This window comes from Anolis sagrei, chromosome 4, assembly GCF_037176765.1.
Source record: "Anolis sagrei isolate rAnoSag1 chromosome 4, rAnoSag1.mat, whole genome shotgun sequence".
NCBI classification, from domain to species: Eukaryota; Metazoa; Chordata; class Lepidosauria; order Squamata; family Dactyloidae; genus Anolis; species Anolis sagrei.
The window spans coordinates 195559032-195572072 of record NC_090024.1 but is presented as its reverse complement, the minus strand read 5'-3'; the positions used below and the strand labels follow the sequence as shown (position 1 = coordinate 195572072).

Here is a 13041-nt window from a genome sequence, read left to right as displayed (position 1 = left end):
AATGGTCACAGGTTCAAATCTGAGGAGCGGCATGAGCTCCTGCTTTCAGCCCCAGCTTCTGCCAATCTAGCAGTTCAAAAACATGCAAATGTGAGTAGATCAATAGGTACCGCTCCGGTGGGAAGGTAACGGTGCTCCATGCAGTCATGCCGGCCACATGACCTTGGAGGTGTCTACAGACAACACTGGTTCTTTGGCTTAGAAATGGAGATGAGCACCAACCCCCAGAGCTGGGCACGAATGGACTTAATGTCAGGGGAAAACCTTTACCTTTACTACATACACTACTGTGGAATTTGCCACCCATTCACAATCCAAAATGGTTGGTATGTGCTGTTTATGCAAACAGATCAGCACTGGCTATGTTTCCAAAGACATTGCGAGACAAATGAGTAGAATGATTATACCTGAGAACACTCATAGACTCACTAATGCTCCTTCTCCCAGTTATGACACTCAGAATGAGATTTCATTTCTTGTCATTCTTAAGCAGCTGTTCAGAGTTTCACAATGGATGTCCACTTGCTCCTTAGCATCTCCTTCTTAGTCTGACATAAAGGCTTAGGGCAGGCGATAAGATTAGGCCATAAACTATTCTAGTGCTGCGTTCGCCATCTTTGCCGCTAACGGAAGTCTCATGAAATCAGTTTTGACATCAAGAATAAATATGCTATCCACCAGCTATACTCCCCTGTTACAGCTATGGGGAAGTATTTATTTTTATAAATGGCAAGAAAGCCTCTGGAAAATCACTGTTCAACTCTAACATCCTAGGATGTTATCTAGGATATTTCCTGCTTCTAGGCAGGGGGTTGGACTGGATGGCCCACGAGGTCTCTTCCAACTCTATGATTCTATCTTTTTTCAGGACTGCATGCATGATTGATACCTTTCTGTAGCTGTTGACACTTAGATCTCATTGGAATATTTTCCTTCATGGTATCTCCTTACCTAATGAACTTCTAACCGTTTACCACTATATTTCCATGATCCATACAGCCGTTCTTTTTGCCAATTTCTTGCCTGCCTAAATTTCCCCTTCCCATCATTTTTAATGCTACCCCAATGCCAACTGTCTATGACGCACACTATAAAAATAAGTGACATGGTAAACACAGCTTTGATTAAACTCCAGCCACCAGGGAAACAAACACCAGACATCCAAGTGCAACCTATTCTGACTGTTCTGTCTCAGCCAGTCCCAGCTTTTGTTGATACTTTAAAGCTGTCCCAAGAGGTCCATAATCCAAGAAAATGGCATCTTCCGCTCAGCCTTTGGATAATAAGTCTCCAGACTGGGGGATGCTATGAAAAGCAGTTCACAGTAGCACATTTCTCCTTCACCCCACACATCAAACCAGCTCCTCATGAATGCTAATAACCCAAGTCTATTCTGAGTAACACCATCATTGCCCTGGTTTGGAGAAGTAAGCTAGATTCAGCAAGTAACTATAGACTTTGCTGTTATTTACAGCTTGTACTCTGTTCTTAGGCAATGCTTGACTTTCAAGGGCTTGTTCTAATTTTTTTTCAGCTGCTTTGAATAGCATTTTGGATAAAAGTCAGAATGTAAATATTTTTGGTAAACAAAATGGAGCCATTCAGCCAGAATGTTTTGACTAGTTCAAGATAAGACAGATCAGATTACATATGTGTCCCTGTCATTCTTTGGGATTAATTTTTGAACAAGAACTTGAAATAATAATCATCATATGAAGTCTTAATTTGTGTTGCTGTTCTTTTCTCAGGAGAAAATCCCAGAGGCTAACAGCCTAAGTACATCTATATTACATGAGAATGAGCCAGTCACTTCTTGGCATACCTCCGTCCCGCTCTCACTTATTAAAATTCAGATTTACTAGAAGTACTTTTCCCATAATTGTATTCTGCATACAGGAAAGAGACCATGGGGTGGATATTATTTTCCTCCCCATGCTTTGTCGGTGGGATTTATACTCTGAATTAATTGCCAAGTTCAATTTAATAATTTTTCTGCCGTTTTCAATACTCCTACCAACCTTCTGTCTTCTTTCATTTGGTTCTGTTTTTTCCCAACTTCAGACAAAATGCCTTGCACAGCTGCTTGCTGTTCAGAAATGCTGTGGCCATATCTGGAGATCTCTTCACTGATCTGTGCCAAGAAAGACAAAGTCCAAAGAAATCCATTTATAGCTCATATGCTATTTTGCAAGTATTCACATGTAATATTTACATGTCATAACAATATACAGTCAGCCTTCCACACTTGTGGATTTAATCTTTTGGAGTTGATTATTCATGAATTTGATTAATATGTAATGTCAATAATAATAATCATCATCATCATCATCAACAACAACAATAACTTTATTTATATTCCGCCCTCTTTCCCCATGGGGAGTCCCCAAGTGGACTCTAGGAATCCCTAGGTCATCCAGGGCGATTCTATGGTCAACTTCTGGGATTTTTTTATTAATGGTTATTCCACTTTCATTGAGACCCTGCACCCATACCCCCATTAAAGGGGGGGGGGCACTTCTGTAAAATAATTGTCTGGGATACCGTTCTTAAATATACAAGTTCATATTGTTTGTAAGATATATTTCTAAAAACTATAGTCTTGCACAGTATCTGAAACAGTTAAAGTTAAAATGGATAAAAATGACCTAGTAAAAGTGAATACTTTAAAGGAAAATATGTAAATATTATAGAAACTCCAAGCCTACTTCAGAGAAGAACATTTATTTAGTCTGGCGAGGGAGAGCTGCAATCCTGCACATTATAGATCAGCCTTCTAGCTATGGAAAGTCAAAATATATTTTGTTCATGCTAAGAATTAAGGCTTTTTTTTTACTTTAAATAGTGACTTTTTATTTTGAGGAATCAAGCACCAGAGGGATCCTTCTGCTAGTTTTTGATGAGAGAACCTAATCAACATATATTGCTCACGTGCAGAGGCTATGCATAAATAATAGAATCTTATGTAAGACTGGCTTTAAATGCAACCCAATGCTGTGAAAAAGTTTTAGCTCTTGTAATTATATGCTGAGATAGCTTGGTCATAGTGGCCCATGTTCTGGTAGCCTCTTTATGATCCATGCTGCATTGAGAGTGGCTCTTGAAGACCGTTTGGTAAGACTCATATCATATCTTAAAGGATTTCATTGTCTTATTTTCAAATCCAGTTCACAATACCGGGTCCACCTTAGGTCCCCCATATCTAGAAGAGCCTCTTCCTCCTGCCCTATAAACCAGTAGTTCCCAACCTTTTTTTTTAACCAAGGAGCACTCTACCAGGGACCACTTGACCAGGGACCACTATGACCAGGGACCACTCTCCAACATTAGTACCAAAAGGGTTAGAAATCAGTTTTTGGTCAACTTTAGAGTCAGTTTAGTTATTTGAGGTGCTGATTCAGAAGATTGCATTGGATAGACCACATCAGCTCTAGTTTTTGATACGGAACATATGCCATCCCGTAGTCACCATCTGCTCACTCAAAGAAAACCATATTTAATAAGCCTTGGCACTATAAGAAGGTTTTGCAAGACTAGTCTCCCTCATTACAATGGTTTAGTAATGGTGAGGAAGCTGAATATATTTTAGATCTTGCAGACCACAGGTTGGGCTATAAACCCTGATGCTAAAACCAGCATATGGTGCTTTTTTATTAGTTTTGCCACATTCACAAGTTGTTGGGGTGGAAGAACATAAAGGAAGCTTCCTTGTGACCAACGTACGTGAAATTCTACCCTTCTGGTGCCTTCACTCCACACACTTTAAAAGCAAGTATATTCTCTACCCAGGACTTTCAAAGTGGGTGAAAGATGAGAATATATTTCCTCTCAGTAGTGAAGCTGAGTACTGTATCGGTTTTGAGATCACAGCAATGGTTTTAAATTATTTTACCAACATGTACTGTATGTATCCAGTCCTGGGGCTATCAGGTTACAAGGACAGGTTAGAAATGTAAACAGGACTCAGCTTGGTGTAGTAGTTTGAGTATTAGACTATATCCATGAAACCCATGGGGTGACTTTGGGAAAGTTGTATTCTCACAGTCTCAGGGGGAAGCTATGGCAAACCTCTTCTTAACAAATACTGTCAAGAAAACCTAATGAAAAGGTAATATTAAGGTCACTGTAAGTCAGAAATGACTTAAAAACACATCCCAGAAATGTAAGCAGCATCATACAGAAACACAGGAAACTATCTTATACAGAATCAGCTCATTGCTCTATTTAGTTTATATTGTCAATTATGACTACCAGGGCTGTCCTTGATTTTCAGCAGGATTTTTCCTGGAGACACTCCGTTTTCACATTTTTCCTGGAGATTACTGACATGCTACAGTTATCTCCAATGCAAGTATTAACCAGGTCCAACCCTGCTTAACTTTTGAAATCAGACAAGACTGACTGTATGCAGGTTAGTATGACAACATCTAGTTTTACTCCCTAAACATACTATAATCCCTAACATTTTTCTAAAAAGCTCTGGCTTAGCTTAGATCAGCTTTTGGCATATGTAAAGGTACTACACAACATTTTCCATGCACCATTGATGGGAATAACTCACAGCTTGAAGTCTTGTTTTCAGTTCAGGCACACCTTTAATGTCTGGAATGTCAGAGTCTCCAGTAACAGCCTCATACCTGTTAGATAAAAAGGAGTCATAGGATATGATTTTTTAAAAAACGCAAAAAGGGGTTTTCCCATGTCTAGATTTACAAACTAACCATAATGGGGGAAAGTATTCAATTTATATCAGAACTTTCCAGAGGAACTATGTAAAGCAATTTACAAAACTGCTTGTGGGGGGAGTTCATTGAAAAACCAGCTGTTCACAGATATTTGCTAATAGGTATTTGTAACCTTCAGACAATATCAGTCTATTTGAATCTACAAAACAAACTGAGCAATTCCTCAATACTGTCTTAACTAGCAACATCTCACTATTATTTTAACATCTTGGCCTGATGAAGATGCCAGTGAAGAATTGAAATCTTGTAGAACTTATTTTATGCTTTGGAGCTGGCCCAAAAATGGCATCACTGCTTGTGAATTTGAGATTTTGATGTATTTTTCTGCACAGCCTACACAGCTACCTCAACATTTTATGCTGAGAGAAATGAAAGTGAAATCTGATGTGGAATACCAACAGAAGGGAACCAGAGATATAAAGCAAGTATAGACTTAATAAAGATATAAATGAATTAAGGAAGCAGAACACACAGCAAAGAGTAATGGGAAGGGGAAGTGAGAGCAAGAAGATGTAGAAGACAGGCCAAGCCATTAACTTGGTATGTTTTGGACATTTTAGACAAATGATGACATTGGTGAAGGACAGGCTCATAAAATTTTTCATCCTCCTATGTTGCTGCCTTTTAAAAATTTAATAAGCACTACTGTCTTTTCTTCCACTTGCACAAAGCTCAAAACTGCAGTGCTAGTCTTTGTGGCTTTGCTATCCTGATGCACCCTGTAATACAGACCACAAGAAATCTCAGCCAAACACAGCAACCATCCTTGGCTCTTCTGAAATCAAGGACACATGTTGAAAAACACAGTCTTTGTGCTATCGTCAATGTTTTCCACTCTACCCAACTGTTCGTCTGTTGTCCCCTTTCTCCAAAATTATATCCTGCATATTTCTTTTGTTTTAATCCTCTACTGGCACACCAGCGGTGGGCCTTGATGGACTTACTAAATACTAACAGCTTCCCTGATATGGGAAATCTGATCTCAGGGCTCCTCCAGATGGTGACTTTCCACATTCCTGGCTCAATATTGCATTGTACAGGAAGTATTTCACAGAAGCACAATATTACATAATACTAGAATATGAAAGGTGAAAGGGGACAAAAAGGCCACATAGGCCAACCTCCTAAAGCACTTGTGAAAGAGGTCTATCTAATCTCTATTTAAAGTCCACTATTCTCCAAGGCAGTCCGATTCATAATATGTTTTTCTTTGCTAGCTTAGAAAGTCAACCATAAAGGCGACACTTGGCCTCAACTATAATAATAATATAATAATAAAATTTTATGTCTAACCCACCCTCTCTCCCCAAAAGGAGTCAGGGTGGCTTTCAAATAGAAAGGCAAATATTCAATGCCATATACATTCATAAAAACACAGCACAATAAAATAACAAATACCATAAATCATAGTTAAAAGCATGTATATAATAGATTCTATGGGGAGGATAAACTAGTCTACTGGGTTTGAATGAAAGCAGACTGGTGGAGACCAACAAAAGTTCTCACATTTGAATGTTAGGAACTAGGTGATATGGAGACTACAACTACAGTGCAAAAGCATTAGTAGTCTCTAGCATTTCCCTGGAGCTGATCATTAGCATCTCTCTGTAGAACAACAATCCCTGTTTCCAACATGTAATGCATTAGGAGTTCTATTGAAGAATTCACTATTGAAGAATGGCACTTACAGGAGCAGGATCTTCATCTCTATTTGCTGTGTGAAGCTGAGCATTCCCATCACAGCTTGCCACTTTTCTAGAACCTGGAGACACTCAGTTTTCAATGTTTCACTGTAAAGAAACAATGTCACAATCTCTGCTGTATTTGGGACCTCAGATCTTTTGCACAGACCTGTGCTCCTGCCAGAGATGGCCAGGATCTTCCATGTTAGTGGAACTGTAAAATTCATTTAAGGATTTTGTTTACACATTTTAAAAAGCTATCCAAGGTACTGAACCCTATCTTGCAAAAGGCACAGCACCTTAGACAGTTCTTTAAAAGTTCAGAGTAAACCCCAGCATGGAGTCAGTCTGCACAGACACAACAGTCACCAGATTTCATTAGATTCTGCTATATAATAAATAAATTTACATTTTCAAACTTATCCTCTTTAAATATGAATAATCTTCTGTCTTGGAAACTGAGAAGTCAAGTGGATGTTTTTCCTCTGTGCAGAAAATAGCAGCCACATGGGGCTATTTTACTTAAAAAAATTGTGTTGGCTCAATATCTTCCTGCTGCTTGTGACCAAATGGTAATGCCTTGCAATTGTATATTAGGTGAAAACAAACAAATCAAAACATCAGGAGATCCAGTCATAAATCTCTTATAGACATTTAAGCTGTAGTTTACATCTTAGAAACCATAAAAATGAAGCCAACACTAAGAAGGGGGGGGGGGGGGTGTTGGCCTTGCCTAAGATGAACGTAACACTGGTTTGTTTGCCATGCACTTCAGAAACCAGGAAGAAGATAACTTGCATTTTTAGGGAAGGGATAACGTAATGATGACCCATGATTTTCTCCACTCCTTTCATAGGAGAAACAAAAAGTGGAAATACCTATTATCTATCTTCTGTATAGAACGTATACCGGGCAGGGAAGGAGAGGAGAGAAGTTGGCACTTCCGTCCTTCCTAAATCAAAGATAAGGGCAATTCCCATGCTCTATTAGAAATGTGTCAAGAAAAGCCATGCTAATTTACATTAGTCCAGCTTCTACAAGGACCAACTAGATGCCTATAGGAAGCAAATATTCAGACTATGAATTTAATTACAGCACCCTATTCCTTGTTTCCAGTAACTTGTCTTCAGAGATACAGTGTCTTTGATACTGCAATTAACATAGAAGGACAATTGCCCATTGGCTGCTTTAACTTCTGCAATAAAGTTTTCCATGGACTTCAGTTCTCAGGGATAAGCTCGTGTGGGTTTCTGGAAGTTCAATTCAAAATGTTTGAAGGACTAAAGGTCTACAGCAGGGGCAGTCCACTTCCATAGATTTGGGACCCACTTTTCAGGTTGGCCAACCACTAAAGGATTGTCCTCCCAAAGAGAACTAGTCTACAAGGATAGAGTAGAAGTCAGCATTATTTTAAATTAAAAGAAGATAAAGTAAATAAACATTTGAAATCTAAAATGACCCAGAAAGGGAAATAAATGTGGCAAAATTGCTTTTTTAGTGATATACCATATATGGCTACAGGACATTTAGGGATCATTTTCCACGTTATTCAAGGGGTGGAGAGTGGCCCTTTTAGGTCCCCCAGGGAATCAATACAATCATTTCTCCTGACATCTGAACATCCTTGATTTGTTATTAATCAATTGGTTATTCTGTAATATAACTTGCACATATTTATACAAAAGAGTAGAAGTGAGAGCTTTTAGAGCAGGCTTATCAATGGTTAACTGGATTTTCCAGCCAATGTAGCAGACATTGCTTCTATTCTCTAAACCAAGAGATGTTTCCTTCAGCTCAGCTATTGCTTCCCACTTTAACCACATGATGATTTATTCTGCACTTCAGTTTGACATTCCGCATTTGGAAAATAATGCTTGACAAGGTGGAAATTGTGACAATCCATGCCACCATATCCTTCCATGTTTTCCCCAGCCATGAGGAGGTATTTTGTACATAGCTAGATGTTTCCAGTCAAAACTAATTTCTCTGCAAACAAAAGAACTGCTCCAAAGCCTGTACAATCTGCTTATTTCTCTCTGTAATGTAAATCAACTGAACACATTCCATTAAGTACACTGCAAACCAGCTATTCTGGAAAAAAGCAAATTTGGAGGAAAGGATGAAGCTGCATGTGTTTATCTGACAACTTTAATTTCGTATCAGACTCTGGATCTTCAAACCTCTGTCCAAAGCTGTTTCATCTTGTTTTAAAGTACAAAGACAACTCATTCTTTTCTGCCTAGTTAGAATTTATAATTTGACATTGGTTTATGTATTTATATGTATTTATGTTCTGCTTGGTAACAAAACCTCACTTGGCAGTTTAGAAATTGGAGTTAAAAACCATTAAATAGAATCATAAATCATAAACATGAAATCTGAGACAAAATAAAAACAGTTAACAGAATAGTTTGGTTGTTGTGAGTTTTCCAGGCTGAATGGCCATGTTCCAGATGCATTCTCTCCTGACATTTCACCTGCATCTATGGCAGGCATCCTCAGAGGTTGGGAAGTTTATTGGAAACTAGGAAAATGGGATTTATATATCTGTGGAATGTCCATGGTGGGAGAAGGAATTCTTGTCTGTTTGAGGTAGGTGTGAATGTTCCAATTAGCCAACTTGATAAGCATTTAATGGCCTAGCAGTTTCAAGGCTTGGCTTCTCACTAGGTTTGGGGGAATCCTTTGATGGGAGGTGATTGGCTGGCTTTGATTGTTTCTTGTCTGGAATTCCCCTGTTTTTGAGTGTTGTTCTTCATTTACTGTTATGATTTCAGAGTTTTTTAATACTGGTAGCCAGAGTTAACAGAACAAACTAGAATAAAACCCAGTATATATTAACGATAATGCCAAAGATCTAAAGTAGTGCTAAAGTTTTTTTTTAAAGCTCACTATATATTTGTTTATATAATATTAAACCTGTATATTATATTACAAAGTCTTATGGTGTTAAATCAGCTGCACATAATTCATTACCTATATAGTCCTATTTGGTTCAGGTCCAGACTATCCAAAAGACCTTATCTCCCTATATAAACATGCCAGAACCCTAGGATCCACAGGGGAGGCTTTCTCTTGGTCCCTCTACTATAATCACAGGGTTCATTTGGTGAGAACACAATAGTCTTCTCGGTGGCTGTTCCCACCCTCTGGGACTCCCTTTCATAGTAGGCTAAGGGTACATCTACACTATAGAATTAATGAAGACTGTCATCATTTTAATTGCTATGGCTCATGGGAGTTGTAGCTTTAGTAAAGGTAAAGTTTTCCCCTAACATTAAATCTAGTCATGTCCGACTCATCTCAATTTATAAGCCGAAGAGCCGGTGTTGTCTGCAGACACCTCCAAGGTCATGTGGCCAGCATGACTGCATGGAGTGTCATTACCTTCCTGCCAAAGTGGTACCTATAGATCTATTCACATTTGCATGTTTTTGAACTGCTTGGTTGGCAGAAGCTGGAGCTAACAGCGAGAGCTCACCCCGCTTCCCGAATTTGAACCACTGACCTTTTGGCCAGCAACTTCAGCAACTCAGTGGTTTAATCCACTGTACCACCAGTTGGCCTTGTAAAGCTACAGGGGCTGTAGCTTTACAAGGTGCTAAATAGTGCTCCTGCCTCAACAAACTAATAATCCCAATATTCCATAACACTGAGTCACTGCTGTCTAAATGCACCCTAGGCTGGTTCCTTCCAACTTTCAATGGCAGGTGAAGACATTGCTATTCAAACAGGCTTCTAACATGTAAGCAGGAGACCTTGCTATTGAGATATATTTTTTTTTAAGCTTGTGCATGTTTTCAAAATATTATTAAACTGTTTCATGTGCTATTAGTTTTTTTAAAAAATATTGGGAATATTTTTAATTGTGCTGGAAAATACCTTGGATTCCACTTTGGGAAAAGTTGGCATATTAATGCAATAAATAGATACATACATACATAAATGTTACAAAGACACAAACTGCTTCACGTGATTTTGTGAGTGCCCAGGGAAGGGCCTCTCAAGATTACTGTAAGGTCCTGCTTTGGTCAGGCTAGCCCCGGACACCACAGTTCAGGAGAGATATCGACATGCTGGAGCGTGTCCAGAAAAGAGTGAACAAAATCATTAAAAACCTGGAAGCCTAGTGATATGAGGAATAGCTGAGATAGCCGGGTATGTTTAGCTTAAAGAAAAGAAGATTAAGGGGTCATGTTTAAATATTTGAACATATGTCACATTTGGAGCCCCTGGTGGCGGAGTGAGTTAAACCGCTGAGCTGCTGAACTGCTGACCAAAAGGTTGGGGTGAGTTCCCGCTGTTGCCCCAAGTTCTGCCAACCTAGCAGTTTGAAAACATGAAAATGTGAGTAGATCAATAGGTACCACTTCGGCAGGAAGGTAACGGTGTTCATATGTTAGTTGAACACAGAAAACAATTGGAAACTATCTCTGATGACCAATGTGATAACATCAACCTATCTTAAGTTTGTTTTGCCTAAAAAAGATCTTATCGCTCCATTTTATGTAAGCTAAATTTCTGGCCATTTTTCAAAGGCAGTCTTACAAATGAAGTTGTAAACAAACTCTCTGGGAAATTGAATTATACTGGAATTAACCTGATTTTATTGCAAGCCTGGAACACCTTTACCAGTGCCCAAACAAAAAAGCCTGTTATTCGGTTTATACACCAACAGCAATAAATAAATAAATATATTTTTTTTACCTACCTCAGCCAATACAAGCCTCTAAGAATGAGCTCTTGACCCTTTAGAAATGACCGAGATATCCTCAGTGTTTGGTAAGTTGCACTCAGAACACCCTGGAGGATAAACAAATAGTGCTTGTGATTGTCCTATATACAATTAATTGGTATGATATTGGCTCAAAAGCAGCAAGACTATATAAATAATATCACCATAGGCTGAAAGGACATGATAGATATATATATGTGTGTGACCAAGGTCGGACAACAAGCAGAGAAAGCTGAGGTGGAAAATTAGGAGTGAAATGTGAGACTGGACAGGGATGGTGGCATGGAAATAAATTGTCCCGGTAGCACAGGAAATTCTTCCTCCTTTTCTGAACTCAGGCATGGATATCAACAAACAACTGCTGTGTTAGCATGTATTGAATGAATGAGAATGGATGGAAGAAGCGAAGGAAGGCATCTTCTGCATCAACAATACATTTCACCCTCCATTCTTGAGCCTCCGGTCACAGATTCCCCTCCTTCATATCCAAGGGTCCTGGTCCTTTTCCCTCTGTGTGGAGGGGGAGGAAATCTGATCCAAGATTTTCAAATTTTAACATGCCTTATTTGTTTTAACATGAGAAGGAGGGGGGAGAAGAAGAAATACAAGGGAAAGAATTTAAATGCGCCTCTGAGACTGCTAGTTTATTTCAACATGGTCTGTGGTGGACTTCAATCCACTTCTTCAGACAGACAGATGAAACACAAGTATTAAGTACTGTAGACTCTCAGTTAACCAGCACCCACGGGGCTTGATAGATGCTGGATAAATATAATTTTCTGGCTTACACAGTCACAAAAGTCACCAGAAGACAAGTTTATATTTAATTTGACCTGATGGAAAGAAGTTCATGCATCTATTTAATGCCCTACAGAGAGCATACATTCCATAAGAGCTATTCCTGTGTAAATGTACAATCCTGAAACAATTTCGAAACACTTCTCCACCTGTTCATGAGAGCATTTCCTCTTGCCACTAGGAACAACATTACTTAACAAACATGTGAAGCCAAAAATTCCCAGGACAACAGCTGCTCCAAAGCATTTTGTTCCACTTTCATAAGAGCAGGAGCTACAAGTGTGGCATTTCCAAGGGGCTGAAATTTTCCATTGCAGCTCAGCTGTGATGAGAACATCTGATGCTCTCTTTTTGGACCAAACAGTAAGGTTGGAAGAAGCATAAGAAACCTAGCATAGATGTCTTTGGAGAAGGTGACACAAGTCCAAATATTTATCTATCAATGCCTATTAGCATGATACCTAAATGGAGTCTCCAACATCCAAACCAAAATAGCAGAGAAACCAGGCACAGATCGTAGCATTAAACCATAGCAGTCACCTGACTGTCATTGTTGGAGGCTTCTTCACTAACCTCCAAATACATTTTGGTATTGAGAGGTTGGTGCTGGAGTTTTACTCTCAAACCTTGCAGACTATTGAAAAAAAGAGTATTTTTAGGCTCGATTTAGCACAATGCTAATGTTTTGAACCTGTAAATCAGTCCTAAGAGCAAGATATGTCAGATTTAAACATTTTGTGGCTCCAAAACCACGGTCTTCCTCTCCTATCATTTGACTTCCCAGTGCTTAGGTTGGTGTGCTTCATCTTTTTCTCTTAGGCACCTAAATACAGCAGTATAGAAACAATTTAGGGGAAGGGTCTAACAATTTGTTCCGTTTCTCAGCCATTCTTAGATTTTCATACCAGGTCTCGGTTACTATGTTACTTGAGTGTGAAACAAAGAAGGAATCTTTACTCCGAGGGAACCTAAGAAGTACCTTTGCTGTGCTGCAATCTGCAATGACATCAACCTTCGGAAGAAATCTGGGGAACTCCAAAGCTGCTGGAAAGAATGAACACACACACATACCCGAGTGTTTTAT

At 39.0% G+C, this 13041-nt stretch overlaps 1 protein-coding gene across 4 annotated transcripts in view; it reads right to left on the bottom strand.

The window, feature by feature from the left end:
* Positions 1 to 13041, bottom strand: part of IKBKE (inhibitor of nuclear factor kappa B kinase subunit epsilon) — a 44748-nt gene that overhangs the window by 13885 nt on the left and 17822 nt on the right. For 3 of the 4 annotated variants that reach the window (XM_067468064.1, XM_060772876.2, XM_067468063.1), the window contains 5 exons: positions 12937 to 13001; positions 11136 to 11227; positions 6431 to 6532; positions 4559 to 4634; positions 2019 to 2131 (listed from right to left, as the gene is read on the bottom strand). In XM_067468064.1, the coding sequence (XP_067324165.1) occupies positions 2019 to 2131; positions 4559 to 4634; positions 6431 to 6532; positions 11136 to 11227; positions 12937 to 13001 (448 nt within the window). The remainder of the gene's footprint in view (positions 1 to 2018; positions 2132 to 4558; positions 4635 to 6430; positions 6533 to 11135; positions 11228 to 12936; positions 13002 to 13041) is intronic. The other variant, XM_060772878.2, reaches the window with a different exon arrangement.